Source organism: Lycorma delicatula, chromosome 2, assembly GCF_047948215.1.
Source record: "Lycorma delicatula isolate Av1 chromosome 2, ASM4794821v1, whole genome shotgun sequence".
NCBI lineage: Eukaryota > Metazoa > Arthropoda > Insecta > Hemiptera > Fulgoridae > Lycorma > Lycorma delicatula.
In genome coordinates, this window is record NC_134456.1 from 17,991,997 (window position 1) to 18,016,500 (window position 24,504).

The window sequence follows — 24,504 nt, forward strand, 5'->3', positions numbered from 1 at the left end:
TTTAATTTTTTTCTATGTTTAGTTATATAAGGGTTGCTATAATCGGTTAATACTCTGATGTACATACACCAATATAGCTTCTATATAAACATCGTTATGTTTCAATCTACTTTCTGTCTACGGATAAACCCTTTCAGCATATACAGCTGCATTAGCATTACTAATATAACACCTCATTTTGTTATACAAACTTTTTTAAAAATATTATTTATGTCTATATTATGACATAAACTTCATATATGAACTAATTACAACTAATCGATAGTCGAGTCAAAATCCAATTTTATTTTACTATACACATCACCGATTTATAACAATAAAAAAATAAAGAAAAAATATATATACGTGATCGATCATTTTGAATTTGACAGTACCGTTTTTATGTATGACAGTAAGGATAAAAGTATGGATATAAGGCTATTGGAAGCGGTATAGGTTGAGGTAAGTGCGTGCGTGTGTGTTTTTTTAAATGATCCTTTCGACCGAAACGTTTTCCGCAAGTATTACAAGAGAATGGTCGTTGTCCTGTGTGTATCCTTTTATGTCTTGTTAACTCTTCATTCCTGGTAAATTTTTTACCACATCCTTCTGAATCACATTTAAATGGCCTTTCTCCTGTAAAAAAAAAAATAAATAAAATGTTTATTAATGTCATCTTTTAAAAAAAGACTTTCACTAGATATAATTTTATTTATTTATCAAAATGTGTGTGTGTGTAGGATTTTTTTTATATTTTCCTGTAGAAATAATTTTAATCGCTGAATAAATGAGTCTTAAAATTTGAAAAGTAGCTTTAGCCCCTTTAAGTAATTTTTCAATATAAGCCAGAGACAGTCAAAAATGATATAATAAATGAATAATAAATAAATTTGATATTAAATGATTAAATCAGAAATTATTTAATTTAAAAAAATAACGTACATGATTTTTTTTATAGTATTTTTATAATAAATTTAAATTTGGATAAGACTACTTTTGGAATTCATAATCGAATAAAATTAGTTCTGAAGAAATGAAAAACTTTTCCAACTACGATTATATTATAGTTGCATACTTATATATACAGATAGAATAAGAGAAAGATAGGATAGACTAATCGGATCAAATTTTGTATGCAAGGATTTTTCCAGATCTTGATCTTTCATGAGTTACGCCTCTATAAAAAAAAACTGATTTTAGTAGTGAAAAATTCCAGGAAGTATGCAGGTATGTTGGTTTATTTTTTGTTTGATATCTCCAGTATGGAAAGGCGAATTTTTACAAAAATTGAGATGATTATTTCTATAAACAATGCATTCCACTTACCGCTTAATTTTAGTCCCAATCGATCATGGAGCATAAAAATACGGATCTTACAAATTTCTTATCTTAAAATTCCATTCAAAAGATAGGAAATTTTTTCACTTAAAAATTTCCTATCTAAAATTTCCTATAAAAGTATCTTAACAATCATGAGGCATTTAATGCCTCATGATTGTTAAGATACTTTTTGATGATGATCTGTCTTATTTAAACCTTCACAAAGGGGTAGCAATGAAAGTTTTTTCTTTTAATCCTTTCTTGACTCATAGTCGCAGTCTTTTACTAATTATTATAAAATAAATCCACTTCAATACTGCATCCCTTTGGTTAAGTGTTTTTCCGATTTCATTCAGAGTTGAGGTGGGGGATAATAAGCCAAATTTTATCGTAAGTTATCGACTTGCTTGATATCTTCAAACTGGAGTAAGAACTTATGAAATTTTGAACGATAGCTTCTAAATAAGGGTCATTAAGCCCATTCAACTTTAGTTACAATTGGTTAAAAAGATGGGAAGATACGACCACCACGGGTTCTGTGTTTCAGAATTTTTCTAAAAGAGGAAAATGGTGTTTTTTTTTAAAAATATTTCTTTACTTACATACTTTAATCTTCCATTTAATTTCCCCCTAAGTAGTAGTCTGTTGTGAGTTAAACCCTCTTTTCGATCTTTTATCGTAATTTTTTATTTTATTTTAAAATAAATTTAATGCTAGAAATGCCCTATTTAAAAGGTTTAGAAATTTAACAGGTTAGAAATGTTCTATGAAAAAACAGAATTTATAACCGATAATAAGAACTGTGTAGAAGCAATAATCTTTGAAAAGAGACAAAAAGACAAAAGTAGGCAAATTTAAGTATCCTAAGGAGATAATAACACCAACTGTACTCGAAAAAGAAGGAATTAACATTAGATTCTAAAATGGAAACAGCTTAGAGATTAACAGCGGATATTTACAATATTAAGAAATTCTTAAGGTATAAAGCTAAACTACAATATAGTATTTCGCCCGGAAGCCTTATATACAAGAAAATGTTTAATAAAGCTTAATGTAAGAAATCTTTTAAAAGGAGGAAAAATCTTTTTTGGACCCAAAAACAAAGGAATGTTATAGGCTAAAATCTATCAAAGAAATTTATCAAGAAATAAGAAATTTAGAAGCGGAAATCTGGAAAAATAATGAAATTTTTCGGCCATATTTATATAATTAATGACAATAGACTTACAAAACAATTATTAAACTTCAACAAAGATAGAAAAACAAAAATAGAGTGGCAGCAGGAAGTAAACGAAGTCCTAGAAAACTAAATAAAAATTATAAAAAAATAATAGAATAGAATTTCGAAAAACAATTGAGAATTTCAAAGTAGGTGAAAAGGAAAAACCAAAAAAACAACTCCAGAAAATTTACAGAAGAACAAAAACCAGCAGTCTCCGAAAGAATGAAAATGTACTGGAAACAACACAAAAGAAGAGGAAAAGTAAAAAGGGAATGCAACGATATCTAAAAAGTTTTAATCGAAAGAAGAAGAAAAAATTTAATATTGTTATTAAAATGTACAACTTAAAAAAAGAAAAACTGATCTCGAACTTCTGTGATTTCACTGTGTTTCTCTTCCAGCTGCACATAATACGTAATTCATAATAAAATTTTAATAAGTGTTAAGGGTTTGTGTTGTTTTCTACTCTTTACCACTGTTTATGTTTCTACAATGATTTTTTAACATCTACTTTTTATAAATTGGTGCAGAATAGTTTTTGTTAATACAAATTTTTTTAAACTCTCACTCTTCTATCGTTGCACCACATGATTTAATCTTGTTATTTAAAGTCTTATTATCGTTTTCAATAGTATAATATTAAACTGTCAGTTATTTGGGAGCTTGACAGTTTTTTAGTCTTCAAATTACAATCATACAACAAAACCATATTCACTTTTTATAAGGTTGAATAAATGTATTTTTTTTCTATTTTTTATTAATTAAAGAAAATATTGTAAAAAATAATATAAAGTAGTTTTCTACATTTGGAAACACTAATTATAAAAATCTTATACGGTGCACTGTACTTTGGCAACTTTTAGAGGAAAAAAATTTAATATTACAAATTTCAACACTTAAAATCAGAGAAGATAAATAAATATATTGCATTAATGAAATAAAACCAAACTAAAACAAAAAAGTAAAAATAAGCCGGTGATACAAGGAAAAGAATTAACGATTAAAATGATAGGGAACAGATTGCATAAATAAAGATTCATGTAAAACTTCCATTAGTATTTTTAATAAAACATTAGAACAATAAACTCCAGCAGTAAAATGGCTTAAATTGAAGCACGGTACTATGGGTACAACGTAGTAAGTAATTGATAGCAGTGTAAAGCTATATATTTTCAAACTAAAGTGTTTTTTCGGGTACAAACAGGGTGATAGAGAGGTTATCTGAGAAACTTGTAAATGAAAATATTAGAATAAGAATACTTAATCTTTTGAACAATGGAACAGAGAAATAGAAATTTCTGATAAAATTACAGTTAAATGAGATTCCCATTTAAGTAAAATAGTTAAAAATGGAAAATATGGTGAGTTAGTTGTTGTTGTTGTTGTTGTATGGTAATTTAGTTGTTGGCGATGTATATTTATTTCGACATTTTATGTTAGAGGATATTTTACATATATTATGATACATGGTGGTAAAAAATTTACAGAGAAAACCTGTAAACTTTAAATTAACTATGGGGTTAACAGAATGGAGTATAACATTTAAATAATTGCATCTTAACCTAACATAAATCTAAAAAAAGAAAAGGAAAATAACATTTTCATTATATTATGGTAACATAATGATACCAGAAAAACACCCGTTTATACCAATAAAAATCAGCAATTCTTCTTGATTAAATCAACTTACCAGAAAACCATTATGTAAAAAAACGAATTTCATTTCAAAACGATCAAAATTTAGTTAAAAAGAGAATGTACATTTAAAAATATACATTCTCTTAAGATAATACTATATATTTGAAATATATATATATATATATAATGTACTATCATACTTATATATTGATCACAATCATAATTTATGTTAGAATTCTGTTATCATCACAATCTTTAAAAAAAATAAAAAAATATATATATATAGTTGTTGGCGATGTATATTTATTTCGACATTTTATGTTAGATTTAGGATATTTTACACACATTGTGATACAAAATTTACAGAGAAAACCTGTAACTCAAATTAACTATGTTAACTATATATATATATATCGTAATCGTATATATATATATATATATATATATATATATATATATATATATATACGATTACGATTGCAGATAATATATAACGAAGAAAATATTTTATTTTTTTATAATTAAGAAAATATATGCATACCCTGCTGTTTCAATTATGATTATTATTGTTGGGATTATTACTGGTGTTCCTTTTAGTAAAAGGTGGTTTCAATATTTCATTTGTGTAATAATTTTTTTTTTCATTTATTTGTAAAGGGACTAAAATGCTTTCATCCGGAGATCTCTAAATGTTTTTAGGTTTTTATACGATCGATTAAGATCGTTATTTTATCCCTTTATCTGTTGCGACAAGTGTCTTTAAGATAAAAATTCCGAACCAGGAGATACATGAGGAAATATCAAATAACACTTGGTTATATTATAGCAAAAAATTTAATTACTCTTTAATCCGGAGATCCCGGATTCGAATATCTCGGTCAGACATGGCATTTTTCATACGCTACAAAATACGATTCAGTAGCTGTACAAAATTAGGTAAGCGTGTATTAAATTTGTTTATTCACGTAGATAAGCGTGAGAAAGAAGCAGAGCTTCAGAAAGCGATGACTGCATTTCCAATTTTTTATAGAGAATTTAACAAAGTTAAAAGTTAGGCAAAATTCTCATTTCTAGAGAATAGAAGTCAGGAAAAGAACAGGTAGGCCTAAATCGAGCAGTAAAACAAGAATAATGCCTTGGTACTGTTTTATTGATTTATAGTCTACAAAGGAAAAAATAATACATGAATAATATTTGAGCTTACATATTTCAAAAGGGATGCTAAGAAAAGATTCTCGTGAATTCGGGCCTAGAACAAATCATAAATAACAGATATTTCAGGATTTTCGATTCTGGTAAGTATAATGTTTGTAAGGGGTAACAAAGAATATAATGTTATATTCTTAGTGACGTTACGAATATAATATTAGTAATAAGCTATATAAAGGAGTTCATTAAAAGAACCGGTTAAACAATTGGAGATCCACAATGTATTGTTAGCAATTTACATAATAGTACAGATTTGAAAGACAATAAAATATGTGTAATTGTTTAATAGGGTATTGTGTTTAATAATTAATTATTGTTGATAAGTTAATTTACCAAATGATCAAAGATGTTAAAGCGCGTCTAGTAATTTTGTTATATTGTCCCGACAAGTAGTGGAATATTTCGTAATGTTATTATTACTTTCCCTTCTATCTAACGAATGACAATCGGTCTAATTTGGGCATATGCAGTTTTCACCGGATGTTGACGTTTTGACACCTAAGGAACCCAAAAAACCGTATGGATATTTTCCGGGTGTTCATACGTACGTGTGTGTGTTCGATGTTAGGTGTCGCACCCTAAATCAACTTATACCTCCAGAACTACTCGACCGAATTTGACCAAATTTGGTCAGATTACTTCTGTGGGGCATTGATGCCATTAAATCTTCAACTTAAAGTCAAGGGAGCGTAAGGTCACCCTCAGTATTTCGAGATTTCGCCTAATTAGGGTCGTATTTTTCTTATGCGCATTTGTTAACGATTAAAAGATAATATTTCCAAATAACATGTTTTTGAAAAATCGCACAACCCACCCGAAAAAATTCTCTAAATAAACTAGAGGCTAAGTGGGTATAGTCTGTCATTAGTACCTCCTCTCACCAAAAAGAGCGCTAGTGTAGCAGTGATGTACCGCTGCTGTAGTCGTCTTTTTTTCTGTTTAGCTTTTGGAACCACCGTAAGGTATTACATAAGAATGTAAATGAACTGTTCCTGAGATGTGTGGTTAATTGAAACCCAACCACCAAAGAACACCGGTATCCACGATCTAGTATTCAAATCCGTATAAAAATAACTGACTTTACTAGACTGAACCTTAGAACTTTCGACTTTGAAATCAGCTGATTTGCGTGACGAGTTCACCACTAGAACAACACATTGGTCTAGTAGTGTAGTCGTCCGCTACGTTGTAACGTCACAGGAGAGTGGTAGAATTAAATAAATAATAATAAAGTGTGAAAAAGTATTTAAGTGGCCGCTGGTACCATCACACCCGCACAAATGAAATATGTATGCGCGCGCGCTTTAGGTAGAATCATTGAATTAAATAAATAAAAGATATTATATTTAAATAAAATGATAATTATTTTCAATTAAGTTTGTGTGAGCATCAGAAAAGAGCCGCGAGGCAGGAAAATCCAACTGTGTTGTCAGCTTTTTTTTATGTTCTGAGCGACTCCAACATGTGTAAGAAATTAGTTTAACTAACGACTAATTAGTTTACGTAACAACAAAAGGTAATTTTCCTCTTTGTTAGAAAATAAATTTTATTAGTTAGTTTATTATTAGTTAAAGAAATCTCTATTTAATAAATAGTTCCAAAATACAAAAATAAATCTTGTTTCATATAAGTTGCATAGAGAATAGCAGTTATTTAAATTTAGATATCATAAGCTTCAATACTTAGTAATACGCGTTATTTTTCCATGTTAGTATATATAAATTCCGGTTGTCAGATTACACTATTTAACTTTTTTTATGATCTTACAGTTAAAGGATATTATTTTAGTGAATAGTTAAAAATAATTACGTGGTTTTAGGTAGAGTCACGTTATTTTAAGAAGTTATTAACGTCTGACAACTTATAAACGATCGATTAAGATCGTCCAACGGTTTTTAAACTCTAGATTACACTTTTTAAGATTAATTTACGTTCGTTTGACGTTTGATAGACATTTTATTAAGGATGTGAAAAGTTAGTTTGCATTTTTTAAACGTTTGATTACGTTTTTATGTCATTTAACGTTTGAAAAATGAATCTTTATAAAGTCGGTAATTTCTATTTTAATAGAATTTTGTTATATGTTTCAGAAACAAGATCATATGTAAATAACCTTCCTATAATTTAACAGTTTTGTTCAAAAGATTTTCTTTAATCTTTCTTTATTTTAAATTTACATTTCTTTATATTGTATAAATGTAATTTATCTACCAGTAGAATTTTATCTATTTTAAACGCTTTTATAATTGTTTTATGCAATTCTAATAATTTCAATAAATTTTTATAATTTTTCCAATTTTTTAGTAGCATATAATTATATGAAGATTATATGAAAGAGGAATAAACTGATTTTATAAACCTTCCTCTTTTTCAAAGCTTAAAACCATTTTGTGATTTTATGTTTTTAATTACTTTGCCTATAAGCAACTTAAAACTTAAATTCTAATCTTATAAAATTAACTTAAATTCTTATCTATCATGCATCCTAGATACTTGTAGGAGTCAGTCAACAGCTTTAACTTCTAGGAAGATACAATTGTACAATCCTTGTTAAGATATCAATATAATTATGTATCAGAATTCTGTTATCGCCATAATCTCTAGAAAACTCTATTTATTCTGTTTTGCTTATATTTACCGATAGTTTACTGGCTTGCAGCCAATGTTTGATACTAGTTAAATCATTACATTTTAGAAAATTTAATAACTAAACCTATATTGTCCGCAAAAGATACAATTTCCCCGTTTAAATATAAATTTGTAATATCATTTATGTATATATTAAATAATAATGAGCTTAAACAGGATCCCTGTAAAGATCCGTAGGTTATTTGTTTCCACTTTGCTACTTTTTATTTTAATTCTATTATTGCAATACCTTTCCTTTAAAAAAGAATTAAATAAATTCCATGCGATTTTTCTATCCAGTTTTTCCAGTTTATCCATTAATATAGAGAAGTCGACTGTATCAAATGCTTTTTGGAGATCTAAAAGCGTGTTGTATCGACTTTTGAGATTAATTTAGAAATAACATCTTTTATATTCGATCTTGTTCTAACACCGAATTGAGATTTCGAGAGAATTTCGTATTTTGTTAAAAAATAATATAATCTACCGTAAAGGTATTTTTTTTTTTAATTTTATTAAATATAGGTAACAAATGTATGGGCCGGTTATTATCTTGGATTACATTTTTCGCCTTTACTTTTGTAAATTAGTACATTTTATGTTTTTTTTTTTAGTTCTTTAAAATACACACCTTTTTCTATATAAAAATTAAAAATGTATACCAATGAATTACATAAATATCCTTCTAATATTTTAATAACCGGTATATGGATATTATCTAGACCGCAAGCTTTATCCATTTTTAACCGTTTTATTTTGTATGAAATTTTCTGTTCTGTTATCAATACCAGATATATAAACTATTAATGTTAATTTTTTCTTTTATTCATTTTTTGTGTGGAATGGAATTAGATAATTTCGTGTCTTTATTTACAAAATAAGAATTAAAAGAATGAGTGTCGCTTGTAAAGAATGTATTGTTACTCATTTTTAAAAAATTATTTAATAGATTCCATTGTTTTTAGCATTTTCTATGTGTACTTTAAAATATAAATGTAATATTTGATTTTAGATTTGTAAAATCATTCCTTTTTTTCGAATTAACTTATTTCTAATTTTTATGGAGTTAATTAAACCAACTATTATCCAAGGTTTTTCCCTTTACAAATTTGAAGGACTGTCTTATTGTTCTTTTACAAAGTTATTGTAGATTATTTCTGAAAATGTGTTGTACACTATCTTTGGGTCGTTTGTGCTATAAACTACTTCTAATGCTAAAGCTAGATCACGTATCTTAAACTCCATTTTGTTTTTCGTATAGTTGAAGTTAATTGATTGTTCTTTCCTTTTTATTGATGTTTGAAAAATTGTGTATCTTGTATGTTGGAAATTTGTATCTTACGAATGAAAAGAATCGCGCGTGGAACTACAGTTCACATGTTCATGTAAATCCTTTCAATTGGCGTACATCTCCTGCATATAGAAAAATACGTTTTTTTCTTTCTTTCTTTCTATATAATAGTGTTATTAAGTAATAAGTAATCCATTAAGGAAACTTGGATCTTGAAATATATATTTTTCTTAATTTTTTGTTTCATTTATCATTTTTTTCCTGGCTTTTCTCTTGAATTTCATATTTGTTGTTAAAGTGAATTAAGTTAACACGTTTTCAACACAACTTAGAATTTTTTAGAAATTTCGTTATTGAATATTTTTGATTTGAATTGAGCTAGAAACGTAATTTTTTTTCAGGCTGAATGTAATTTTTCACTTTTTAGAGTATCATCACTGCCATTTTTGTCCCGCGCTTCTCTACAATGTTATTGAGGTACGTTAGTTATGATAACATGTACTAAGGTGAAATAGTTTCCTTAATGGGATTTAGTTTGTAAAATTTACATTTGTAGGATATAAGGAAAATTTTCTTCAAAACCGCTAAATATAATTAGATTATATTTTCAGGCACAACAATCAGGTTAGAATACAGCATAAGACCAGAAGATATTTTTATTTAGTTAAAAATCAGATTGAACAATTTTATATTCAACGGTGAAAATTCTGAATATCAGAATAAACCAGAAAAAAAAATTCAAGATTATTTGAACGAATATAATAAAGTTCTACGGTCATAATATTTAAAAAAGAAGGAAAAAACACGTGAAAATTTTAAACGGATTAAATACAAGCTGAGAAAATGTTCCTTACATTACTACGGGAAAGCAAAGTGGGTCCGATCCCCTTAAATTAATTTTATTTTATGAATAAATCTTCATCGTTTATTCATAGATACGGTTTACTCTAAGTTATATCGACCACAGTAACTCATATAAAATTTAATTCGCGCAAAAATTAAAGAACTGTAAATATTATTAAATAATAATAATAATAAGGAAGGCATTTTTTCACAGAAAACATAATATTGTAATATAGTTAGGCTACTCAATAAAATTTTAGGAAATAAGAATTTATTTTTATTGTTTGATTATGATAATTCGTTATTATTTAAAGTAATTTACATACCTTCTAATTATGAAAGAATCTACCTTGCCTAACCAAATTCAATTAAAATAAAAACTATAAAAAACCCAACCCGGTAAAGGACTGCAAAACTTTGGACTGTGTACCGCCTTGTCCCATAAGTTTAACGAAATCTTAAAATTTAAATAATACAATTTAATTAAGCTGTTAAATAAAATTTATTAAATTTTAAATAAAAACTGTTAATATTATTTTTGTTTTTTTTTTGTCTTCAGTCATTTGACTGGTTTGATGCAGCTCTCAAAGATTCCCTATCTAGTGCTAGTCGTTTCATTTCAGTATACCCTCTACATCCTACATCCCTAACAATTTGTTTTACATATTCCAAATGTGGCCTGCCTACACAATTTTTCCCTTCTACCTGTCCTTTCAATATTAAAGCGACTATTCCAGGATGCCTTAGTATGTGACCTATAAGTCTGTCTCTTCTTTTAACTATATTTTTCCAACTGCTTCTTTCTTCATCTATTTGCCGCAATACCTCTTCATTTGTCACTTTATCCACCCGTCTGATTTTTAACATTCTCCTATAGCACCGCATTCCAAAAGCTTCTAATCTTTTCTTCTCAGATACTCCGATCGTCCAAGTTTCACTTCCATATAAAGCGACACTCCAAACATATACTTTCAAAAATCTTTTCCTGACATTTAAATTAATTTTTGATGTAAACAAATTATATTTCTTACTGAAGGCTCGTTTAGCTTGTGCTATTCGGCATTTTATATCGCTCCTGCTTCGTCCATCTTTAGTAATTTTACTTCCCAAATAACAAAATTCTTCTACCTCCGTAATCTTTTCTCCTCCTATTTTCACATTCAGTGGTCCATCTTTGTTATTTCTACTACATTTCATTACTTTTGTTTTGTTCTTGTTTATTTTCATGCTTTTTTTATTGCAATTATTATTATTAGATTTTCACGAATGCAAAAATCAAACAATATTTAATATACGAAGTTAATAATTTTATTAAATAAAAAGTATTTTTATTTTCCTAATGTGTGCGTTGCAATCTGTTCAACTAGTGGTCAATAAGCAACCACTCCCAAGGCTAATGAGATGAGAATATGTAAATGAGATGTAGTCTTGTGTAGATTCAGGCCGACCATATTAAACTCCAACCACCAAAGTACTCCGGTATCCACTGCCTAGTATTAAAATCCGTATAAAAGAAATTAACTTTTACTAAGATTTGAACCTTAGGACCTCCATTTCGACAACCAGCTGTTAAACAACTGATGTGCGAGACGAGTTAGTTAACCAGCCTGGTGGGCTAGATAAATATATGAAAGTAAAGTAAACAATATTCCATTTCCATATTCCACGAAAAAAAAATTATTATTATTAAAAGTTATTAATGATTATAGTCATTATGTTATTAGTAATAATAGTGAAATTAAAAAATTGTGTTCTATTGATTTACCGACCGGCTACAGGAAGAAAGTTTAACCCATAATTACAAAAAAATCAAAATATCCAATAAAAAAATTGTTCTATTTGACCCCTTTAATCAAATTTTACGATTTAATCTTAAAGAGTGTATGCATTATTAAAAGTAAATAATTTACAGAAAATACAAATTCTTAATGAAATATTTAGGGTTCCGGTTGACTCCCGTTGACGAAATGAAGTTTTTATCATCAAAATTATATTGTCTAAATTGGATGGTTGCTAATAAAATCAAATTTTTTAGTAAAAGAATATTGGTTTCATTTGACCCCTTGCTCAATAGCCTTCCCAAATAACATTTTAAAGAACATTAAAAACAAATAAAATATCAGAGATTACAAGCAACTCAAAAAAACCTTTTAAGTCGAGTCCCATGGGACTCCCTTTTTTAAAAAAAAGTTCTCGTGTCATCTACATTAATAATAAATTTTTAATCTTGGAAATTAAATTAAAAAAAAAAAAAAAATTAAATACAGATCCCGTTCAGCGCCTTTGTTTTGGATTTTGAAAGTTTATTTATAGGAGTAATTATTTACATCAATAAGTGGCTCGATGTAATTGTTTCTGAACAAGGCTAACAAAAGTTACAGTTTACTAAACAAAAAGATGTGGGTACCGTGAAGATCCCTTGTCGAGATGCTCCATCGGTAGTAAAAAAAATCAGACTGTAACCGTGAGATATGTATATAAATAAATAAATAAATATATATATATATATATATATATATATATATATATATATATATATATATATATATATATATATAGCCAAATATTTGTGTGCCAAATTTCACCCTTTTAATCATCGGATTAGCAAGATATGAGATAAAAACTGTTTAGAAATAATGTTGAATTGGACTTTGTCCACCCCTAAATCCGATCGACCATTTTTTTAAATTTTAAATACTGTAATAAATACAGTTAAATAAATACTTTCATAAATAAATAAATACTTTCATCGTACTAAAGCTCAATTTTCTACTACCACTAAGCAAAATGTATATAAATACTTAATCGTACTTAATAAATACTTTCATAGTACTAAAGCTCAATTTTCTACTACCACTAAGCAAAATGTATATAATGTTACGGTAAATTTGATTAATCCGGTGATTATGCATAATCATCGGTTAATATGTATGATCGCCTACAATGTTGGAGAATTTAATAAATATATAGCAATTTATTACATATACCGGCATTTTACATTTTTTTCATATTAACATATTTTGCATAATAAAATAACCGGACTATAAGCAGTAGTTACTGAATTTTTTATTTAATTAATCAAAACATTCCTATTTATAATTATTTTTGTAATTGATTTCAACATAAATATTATGTTGATTCTGTGTACTGACGAATCGTACGTATATCAACATCAACTAACCAAACATAACTTACGCTCGCTTCGCTCGCTAACCTCGACTAATTAACGTTAAATATACAAATTACATATGTTACAGGCGATTAATTAAATTTACCGGTAAATATACATAATCACCGGATTAATCAAATTTACCGTAACATATATACCCCAAATTAAAGTGTTTCCATATTTAACATCATCAAGCCTCTTATTTCAAAGTTTTTTGACCCATTTTCGAAAAATTTATGTTTAACCAATCCTACGATACTAATCAAAAAACACACATAATTCAGTACGTAAATACACCTTCCGGAAAGTTTTATAACTTTTTTATTTTTTATTTTTTTTGACTAAGAGAGTTCCTGAAATGACGAATTTCCAAAAAATCTTGATTACCAAAATGTTTGCCGATTGATATACTCTACCTTTATAGGGTTATATGTTACTATAGCACCAATAGAAATATAACAGGGAAATCAATAAAATAAATTAAGATTATTCTAATGAACGAGTGTTTAAATATAAATACAATGAGAATTTAAATATATACGAGGTAGTACACTCTAAGTAGTGGTCCGTACCGAGTAATAGATCATTACGAAATAGGAGCAACTGGTAAATTCAATTTTTTTTTAATGATTTTTGACAATTTTTACTCCCTCTTTCTCTCTCTCTCTATACATATACATATATACATATACATGTATTATTACATGTATACATGTATTATTACAAATGGGGAGAGTTGGTTATATCTATTTTTAAACCGTTTTTGAAATCAATTACAAAGATAATACGAGTATATAGAAAAATATATATTTGAGTATATATATTATTAGTATATGGAAGTGAAACTTGGACAATCGGAGTATCTGAGAAGAAAAGATTAGAAGCTTTTGAAATGTGGTGCTATAGGAGAATGTTAAAAATCAGATGGGTGGATAAAGTGACAAATGAAGAGGTATTGCGGCAAATAGATGAAGAAAGAAGCATTTGGAAAAATATAGTTAAAAGAAGAGACAGACTTATAGGCCACATACTAAGGCATCTTGGAATAGTCGCTTTAATATTGGAAGGACAGGTAAAAGGAAAAAATTGTGTAGGCAGGCCACGTTTGGAATATGTAAAACAAATTGTTAGGGATGTAGGATGTAGAGGATATACTGAAATTAAACGACTAGCACTAGATAGGGAATCTTTGAGAGCTGCATCAAACCAGTCAAATGAGTGAAGACCAAAAAAAAAAAAAAATATTTGAGTTTTCTGTCAGTATTTTTTTAATTTAATTTTTTATTTAATCCAAGTAAATTTAAAAGTAATGACTTATTTACAAGTAAATTTAAGTAAGTAAAGTTAAGATGATAAACAGTAAACAATAAGAAACTATTATTAAAAAAAACCTGTATCTAAAGACCGTATACGCCGATAATAAAAAATATTTCTTCATGAAATTAAACATCCTTTATAGATTCCTTAAATTATTTAATTAGATTTCGTTTGTATCTAATAGGTTTTAATTCTAAAACCTATCTGGACCTATGAGATCGAACTATGGGACACCCCGAACAGAAACAATATCGACATCTTACAGAGGTTTTAGAATAAGGTAGCAATTTGTAAAACAGAATCACATTGGTTTGCAAGATACGATGAGATACAAAATTATTTAGCATTACGGTCCGTGCGGGAGCAAATAAAACGTTTCAGTTGAAAGTACGAACTTCGCTTGACTACCACTCAAATCACTTGAGAGTAAATATAAAATACAATCAGGATGACATTAGAAGGTTTAACAGATTGCACATTCTAGACCTAAGTGTTCCTACACTGTCTTAACATGTCTATAGTAACCTCGAATGCGAGTATTGTGCGTTATCTATTCGACTCTTTAATTTAAAATTTGTTACGTATACTTTTTTTTTTTTACGTCGATTCGTAATTTTCTTTTATACTTCTATTTACTATGATATATTATTTTCCTTTCTATTGTTTTAGTAGTGTTGAGTGACATTTATAATTGCTAATCGTATGCTCTTAGCATAAAAGTTTTTATTATACTAGTATGCAATTTTATAGCGAGTTTCATTGAAGATTCCTTATGAGATTTGGGATGTAATTCTATTTATTAAAGGTTTATGTAAATGTAACAGATTGTAAATAAGCTTTGAAACAATAATTAAAACAACGCTTTTAATTTCGTACACCGATATTTACAAAATTTTAAAAATGTTTTAAATGAAAAATTGTTTTAAACAATATGTAACCGTATTGGTTTGCTTTGAAACGTTTTAATAAAACGTTAAGCTTGTCATAGTTATTGGATATTTATTATGGATTTTCCTATCTCAAGTATAACATCATTTATTAGGATTCCTTAAAACATTCAGGAGTTTTTAAGATACAAAAATCTGCTGTAAGATCATTTTGTTAGGGAAAATAAATATGAATCATGTAACTTGTGCTTCTGCATAAGTTAATCCTATATTTATAAAAGCAATTATCTAAATGAGTAATCTTTGCTTTTAAAAAAATTATTCTTTTAAATATCTAACAAATCAGACAGCAGAACTGTTTTCGTGTAACTCAACTTTATATTTCAGTTTACAAGAAAGGGACCTTATTATGCTTCCGTTGATATTTTTAATAAGCTATTTTAAACTATTTTTATAATCTTCCCACCAATTTATTTAAAATATAATTAGAAAATTTTCTTTTACCCAAACAATAGTACCATTTATATTGATTTTTTAAATAATACTAATTAAAGAAAAAATGTACTCGATTAATTTTCACTAACGCCTTCTAAATTAAGATTTATTTATAGTTTTTTTAAATATACATATATATAGTATATTCACGTATATGCCTTAATATTATTTCATGTGTTTATATTTTAGATTAATATAAATTTTTAAAATATATTATATTTTATTTTATAATTAGTTGTGTATTTTGTGATGCTATTCCGATCCAATTTTTTTCCATGATTTCCCTTGATCATACATGTAAATGCTGGAGAAATACCTTTTTTTATCCATGTAATAGCATGTCTACTCATTAGACATCTACATAAAGTATTATTCTATGAAATGTCTATAATGTATTATTATATATCACACAGATTAAACATATATTTATTTATCTATTTATGATATTATTTTATATAATAAAATTGATTTCTTAATAATTTAGCAGTCTTAACGTAGTTAAAATTATAAAAATAATAAATATTTTGTTACCTGTATGAATTCGTACATGTCCTTTAAGTTGGCCGTTATTACTGAAACCAACTTGACAATGTGGACAACGAAATTTTTTCGGCCGCTGTTTAGTTCTTGAATTCTGTTGTGGATAAACGTCTACTAATGTAGGATTCCAGTACGGATCTAATACCGGTAAATAACCATTGCTGTTTGTACAAGATAAATATTCAGATTGCTGCAAGTAGGATAAATTATTTACGTTATTTTTATCTGTTTCTTCGACCGCTTTTATCGTATGTTTTAATTTATAATTTTTTTCTTGTTTTTCTTCTTTAATTTCTGTTGAAGTATTAGAACAATTATAATTATTATATTGATATGTTTTACTAGTGGTCCATGGACGAAATATTTTTATTTCTTTTGTAGCCATTTTTTTTTAATAAAAAACAACTGTCCAGTTCACGAATAATTAATCAAAAAATTTTATATTTCATTTTTTTCTAAAACGTTTTAAATAATTACAACACTGATAAATTAATTATACTTTCTCGTAATTTAGAGAAAAAATAGAATTTTGATTTTCTTCTGACAAAATCCTAATTTAATTATTATAAAATTTAAATAACGAAGAATTTGTAATTATAATATTGCATTTATTTACTTATTTAACAAAACTTTTTACTTTAATAACATCAGAATCCACGTATTTAAAAAAATTAATATTAAATTTTATTTTTTATAAAGATATACACGTCAAAATACACGTAAAAATGAAATCAGTTACGTGAGTAGCGTACGAGGAACACTTTAAAACTGATGATATACTCTACTATAAGTTCACCTGTACAGTGGCCCTGGCCCCTTCAGACTGAATGACTAGCCCCAAAACTGCCCCTGAATGGAGAGGCTTTAACAATAGCATTAAGGGTTCTCGACTACCCTCCGATTGTCCAATACAAGATGAATCGTCTATGATATGTATACATATACACACACACAAATCCATATACTATTAAAGAGGGGGTAATTTGACTGAAGCCATTTTGCAATGAGTATCTGTTGTCTTTTTATACATAATGTATGTATTTCACATACACACACACACACACACACACACACACACACACACACACACACACACACACACACACTCACACATACACACAAATATGGGTGATGCATATACTCGTATACTTCATTCCATGCATACATTCAGAAGTAAAGGACTAAATATAAAACCTTAACTAGTATATCATCCATCATACAGATTTGCATTTTTCCAATCGAATTCAAATTAAAATGAAATTAGGGTTATGGTTACGCCCTTATTTTTAGAATAAATATACATAAATTATGATTATATAGATATTATGTGTTATACTTTACAAACAGCACTTATTTATTTTTTTATGTAAATTATTGGTTTATGCAGAATTTTACATGCTTATATTAAAATTTAATTTTTATTTATTTTTTTTATATAGGTAAAAGTAATACTCCCCCAGCTGAATTTTTTTTATTTCTTAAAATTTTAACGTTAAATTTTTCACCACAGTAATAAATTATTATTTTATTCTGATTTGTCCATAATGTTAATAATATATTATACAGACGACTTCAGGAATAAATAATAAATATATATGTTACATCATATATATATATATATATATATATATATATATAAAAGGAACTACCATAGCATTCGTCTAAATGGATGAAGAAAAACTTTGATCAGAGCAGAATAAAAAAAAAAAAATTCCATATTAGTTACTTAAAATATAAACTCGAAATTATATAAGACAGATTTAATGAAAATCCTAAATATAAAAAATTAATAAAAAACGATTCAAAATTCAGAAGGTATTAATGAAGATTATTTGAGCACATGTTTACGTTATCTTCACGTTAAACTAGATGCAGAAAATACAGGGTTGTTTTAAATTGTTGTATGCTTTTTTTTCTTTAACTTGCAATGGTTCAACCGTATCCTCAAATCTTTTAGCCTTAATTAAACTCATTTCCCGATATCATACAACGGTAAACCTTTACACAGCGAGGTAAGTCGGATGACAATACAATATTCCATTGTTAATGTCATATATTTATATAGTTTACATATATAAAATATGTTTATATATAATACAAGAGGAACAACAACTTGAGAAAGGGAGCAGAATCAATAAGACATAGCTATCATTCAGATTGATTTTGACTTGTCGATTCAGTATGAGTAGATCAGGTGGCTGTGCTTCGGCACATAAGGAACAACAGCGAGAAAGCTGAGAGAACCCCCATGACTCTTTCCAGAGTAATGGCGAATACTGTACGTCCTCTACAAAAGAAAAGAGTGCTGCTTGCGGGAGTGATAACCTCCATAACTTGTTATGCGTGCCCAGTGTGGTGTGATGCCCTAACTGTAGACAGGAATAGGAGCATATTCAATAATGTTCAGCGGCGTATCGCATTTCGTGTGGCGGCAGGTTACAGAACAATGTCGTCGGTTGAGGATATATTTGTAGTGTCTGGAATCCCTCCGTTAGACTTTAACATAGAGTCCACCGGGTTGGTCTAGTGGTGAACGCGTTTTCCCAAATCAGCTGATTTGGAAGCCGAGAGTTCCAGCGTTCAAGTCCTAGTACTAGCCAGTTATTTTTACACGGATTTGAATACTAGATAATGGATACCGGTGTTCTTTGGCGGTTGGGTTTCAATTAACCACACAACCCAGAGCTGATTTACCATCACTGAGATAGTAGCATGCACTTCATCAATGTAATAATCTTTTTCAGTTTTCGTTAATGGCCTACTATATTTTTCGTAGCTGTTTTTTCCATAGCTTGAAGATTGGATGATGGCTTCTAATTAATCACAACTTATAGAATTGTATTTGAATTCATTCATTTTTTTAATATTTTGAAAAAATAAATTAGCGCATTACTTTAGAAAAAAAAGAAAGAATTTATTCACATTTGTGTTCTAAAAAAAGATTACATCAACAAAATTAAGATCACGGTTCTTTTGAGTAATGTAAAAATTTACATTTGTCTTACTTTGCCTTAATAAACTGTAGCAAATTTTTACAGATAGTCTGTTTCAGGTAGGGCAGATAAGATAATGGCGACTGTATCGACAAGGACATCTTTTTTGCTTCGTGGTCTTTCCGCCAACCAGGAGAGTGTAACTTACACTCTCCTGTAACTTTTTTATAATTGAAATAACTAGATGCGGTTTGCGGTATTCTTCCTTGTACCGAGTGGCTGCTTCAATGACGTTTATTTCACTCTTTTTTATTTTCTTATACGACAAGATTTCAAAAGAGAGACACAGAATACCTCAAATAACAAAAAAATTAAAGGGGGCATACAACCATAATTCTATAGCTCTTCTAAAACAAACACATTGTTGGACGCCGATTTGGATTGGGTGATCAGAATTTAGTTACAATTGTAGTATTTTTCTAGTCCCATCAAACTTTATAATGATGTATCAGATGACCATTGGTCCTATTTGAAATTTCTGAGTTGCCCTAAAAGTTGCCTTAAAAATCAAAAAGGAGGGAAATATACGATCACTGAATTAGCCATAATTATGAAGAAGGTGCCGCAAACCGCATCCAGTAATCTCACCTATCCACCGGGTTGGTCTAGTGGTTAACGCGTCTTCCCAAGTCAGCTGATTTGGAAGTCGAGAGTTACAGCGTTCATGTCCTAGTAAAGCCAGTTATTTTTACACGGATTTGAATACTAGATCGTGGATACCGGTGTTCTTTGGTGGCTGGGTTTCAATTAACCACACATCTCAGGAATAGTCGAACTGAGAATGTACAAGACTATACTTCATTTACACTCATACATATCATCCTCATTCATCGTCTGAAGTAATCTAAACGGTAGTTACCGGAGGCTAAACAGGAAAAAAAAGAGAGAGACTTTAAGATAGAGGAGCTCTTGGAGAGGAGGGGTACTCCGAAGGCGGTTGTATGATTCGCCTTGTTGGAGAGATGGCAGGAAAGGTGGGATCGAGCGGCAGGCGGCCGCTGGACCTACACATCGATTCCTGATATCAAGAAATGGATTAACAGGAAACACGGTGAGGTGGATTTTTGGACAAGCCTGTTCTTAACCGGACACGAGTGGTTCAATTCCTATAAGGCGAAAATTAGTAGATTTGATAGCGATGCATGTCAATATTGTGCATGTCAACATCACGCCCGCGCATGTGATGTTTCACTGCATCCGATTGAAGGTGGAGAGACGGCTCTGCTGCAACATCACCGGGCCACACGACGAGGGATGCATTGTGGAGCAGATGTTCCTCTCAGAGTCCCATTGGAATGTTGTATCCAACATGTGTTACAACATTCTAAAAGTGAAGATGACTGAAGGAGCTCAGCATGGAAGTGTCTCTGCACGAGGAGGATTCGTAATAGCGTTTAAGGGGGTTAGATAGCTCGGCAGTTGTGTGGGTGTGCAAATGTGAGTAGAGCAAATAATGTTCGAATGCGTTCGGGCCTTACTGATTGTCATTCTTTCGGTAAACAAGGTTTTAAGCATATACTAAGCTGCGTGAGTGTTTGGACTACTTAAGTTCTCCCTCTGTCTTGGAATTCAGGCTTGTTCAAGTCTTACGGCTAAGGCATCTATGGTCTTTAATCTTGTTTTGTGTTGCGTCTGGGTAGTGGGTTGTCTGGTCGCCGGAATAGGGAATCATTGTGGTTTCCATTCTCTCCGACTCGGCTTCCCTTCTCCTGATGTCTGGTGACGCAGCGGGCACGTTCCGAGTGATGCCCAAAGGTTGGTATCGGGTATGTCGCTGACAGGGGGGGGGGGGTTTAATCGATCCTGGCTTGATCGACCCAGGTCGGTTTGGCTGGAATCCGACATAACCACATACGGGTCCGTTGTGGTATCTGCGAGCAGATTTTTTGGCCTTCTCCTACGTAAAACAAAAAAAAAATTGGTTGTTGAATTAGTGTAAATTTACCTTCTAAATTTATGTAAGCTAATCATCTGATTTAGATATAAATAACTAGTATCACCTATACAAATAAAAGACAATCTTCGTTTTGTGTGCCCTATGTAATCGATTTCGCTGAAAATTTCAGAATTTATTATTATTTGTTCCAGTAGTGTTTACATATTATTATTTCCATAATATTTAATAATTTAGTGACACAGTAACTGTCCGAGGAAGTCGATATTGATATAAACAACTATCGTTATAGACAACGACAATCGATACAGATGATATCTCTCGATATATACAATGACATTAAATTTATTAAAAGAAGTTTTAGGCTATTTATTTATACGTTTTTTTATGATTTATATAGTAATGAGTTAACTCTCTCTGTTAGAAATGGAGAGAGTTAATTCATTCGTCCATAGGTATGACAGGCATGCTGAGTGTATACGACCTCACAATTTATTGGCTATTGGTAATACTGGTAGTTTAACAGTATTAAATTTTGTTCACATGCTCAGAGTGTCATTTAGGAGGAAGCTACTAAGGTAGCAGTCAGTTGACGCTCTATTCTTGTTTACTGTAATTCTTAAAAGTGTGTATAGTTTCACAAGTCTTAAAATACTCCTAAATTCTATCTTACAAAATTCTGTATATGTACGCTCATATTCACTTGTACGCATCTGTTTTTCCTGCATTTATTTCATATCTTAGGGATGGTTTAAACTACAATCTACAAACATGGTAGGATATCTTGTAATTTAGGTGAATTAATTCTATAATGATTTTGAAAAGTCGATTTGATTAACCTACATATCTCGAATGGTGAAGGACTTAACAAAGATTTCATCAAGTTTATTTATATTATAAAATATAATTAATAGTAATAATAAGTCTCACAAAAATATTGTTAGAAATAATACCAATGGAAAATGTTTTTGAAAAAATCAATTATAACATCATCCCTATTATTAAAAATAGTTGCTTTTTAAAATCATTCTTTCTAAATTTTGATTTAATTTTGTTTCAATTAAATAATGCTAACGGTCTTTTTTAATATTATTTTTACTTAAATAAGTCATTGTTCGAATGACACAACACACAAATCACATACATTTTTCAATTTTTAATGTTAACTGATTTAATGTTCAACTCGATTAAAAAAATAATAATAAAATAAGTGAAGAAATAAAGGAAAGTAATGTTCAGCGGCCTTTTTGGAGGTTGAAACAAGCATTTGACAATGTGTGGTTGCCTGGTCTTTTTTTCAAATTAAAATCGTGCCTACGACAACCTTATTACCTAATCCTACGCAGCTATCTGGATGATCGCTTCTTATGAGTTAACTACAATCAAGAGATGTCTAAATTTTTCGACAATAACTCAGGAGTTCCACAGGGCTCAGTTCTGGAACCGGTTCTATTCCTAGTCTACACCGCTAACCTACCTAATCCAGGCAATGTTACAGTTTCGTCGTATGCAGATGGCACAGCAATATTGGCGAGTGACGGTAGCCCAAATATAGCCTTGGAGAAATTACAATTTGCACTGGATACCATCAGTATTTGGCTACGTAAATAGAGAATAAAGGAAAATCTAACAAAGTCCAGCCACGTAACGTTCACGATGAGAAGAAAAGATTTTTGGGGACCATTTTTGGACAAATCTTTCTCGTACCAAGATCTTCAGTTAATATTAGACGAACCGTTTCTCGATCGATGTTGAGTTCTTCTGCAATCATATTCACGGATAATCTTCGATCAGATCGTACGATTTCACGCACCCTGGTCAAGTTGACATCTGTCCGTGAGGTTGATGGTCGTCCACTGCGGTCTTCATCTTCAACATTCGTTCTGCTTTCACTAAAAATTTTATGCCACCGAAAAACTCGAGCTCTTGACATAACCTCCTCTCCAAAAGCCTTCTGAAGCTTACCGTAAGTTGTCGTCGCGTTTTCACCCGATTTAACGCAAAAAGAAATGGCATACCGTTGCGCAATATTTTGCGGTTTCATTTCTGTGACGAGAGAAGCATTATAGCATGCTATCTACCACTTATGGTATAATGCTTATAGCATTATACTATCTTCCACAATCTTAATTATAACTGTAAACTGTATAAAGCATAAAAGGTTCAAGAAGTACTAGGCAGATGTTTTCTCTGAAAGCAATGATGTTCATTTTAATTAGTAATAACTGCGGTGAACTCGCATGAAATCGTTACTTGTAGGCTTAAACAGGTATTACCTGCGTTTATGATTCTAGTATATAACAATATATTAAGCTCAATGGAGAAAGCATTCCATTCACCTCAATTATGATGTTTTTTTATTCTTGATAATACTGTATCGTTTTTGTGATTCATGGTAGATCGCTTATAACAAATTGTTGCGGTTTAATACATAACTAGTTTACGGTCTAATATTTATTTACCAGTAAAAGTGCGAATTAACAAATAATTTTTGTTTAATTTATTGACTAGTAAGTTATTTTTATTTTTACTTTTCCTTGTATATAACTATATCAGGATCGTAAAACTGCACAGTATATTCTATGAAAGAAATATGCTAATCAGGTCAAATTTCGAATGTCGGTGTTCTATTTTTTTTTTATGACCACCTTCTAATAAAATAATTAAAGTATTGAAAAATTCTGGAAGAATTATGTATATATATATATATATATATACTTACAGCAAGTTAGTCTTTTTTTTGTTTTTTCTTTATATTTTCAGACTGATTAAACCCGATCGAATAAAATTTTGCACCAATATTTCTGTATACCTGGCATTGATATCGGTTAATTTTGGTCACAACTGGTCAAGGGGGCAGGGAGATACGGACCTTATCAGTCCCTTATCTTAAAATTTTATTCAAAGGTATACGGTTTTCCATAAAACCGATTGTTAAATTTAATAACATATTAGGTAGCTAAGATACTTTTTGATGGTGTTTGTTCTTAGTCAAACTTCAATAACGAGGTGGGGACCAAAAACATTTTTTTCCTTTTTTAATCCCGTTTTAGACTTTTTTATTTTTTAGACTCAAACA

At 29.5% G+C, this 24,504-nt stretch overlaps 1 protein-coding gene across 1 annotated transcript; it reads right to left on the reverse strand.

Moving 5' to 3' along the window:
- Positions 1-379: 379 nt before the first annotated feature.
- LOC142319846 (uncharacterized) lies at positions 380-23,014 on the reverse strand. Its single transcript, XM_075357517.1, has 4 exons — positions 22,903-23,014; positions 19,233-19,351; positions 16,530-16,728; positions 380-615 (listed from the first exon to the last, which is right to left on the reverse strand). Exons 1-4 carry the CDS (start codon positions 23,012-23,014, stop codon positions 380-382), a joined length of 666 nt encoding a protein of 221 aa, XP_075213632.1.
- Positions 23,015-24,504: the final 1,490 nt, after the last annotated feature.

Excerpts from the sequence above, each read along its gene's own strand:
- LOC142319846 (XM_075357517.1), bottom strand. The coding sequence starts at position 23,014 with ATGGTATCCAGTGCAAATTGTAATTTCTCCAAGGCTATATTTGGGCTA. Across the intron at positions 19,352-22,902 it reads TGTAACATTGCCTGGATTAG|AAGCCATCATCCAATCTTCA; the intron begins GTAGGTTAGCGG and ends GTGATTAATTAG. Across the intron at positions 16,729-19,232 it reads ATGCTACTATCTCAGTGATG|CAATCTGAATATTTATCTTG; the intron begins GTAAATCAGCTC and ends TCCTACTTGCAG.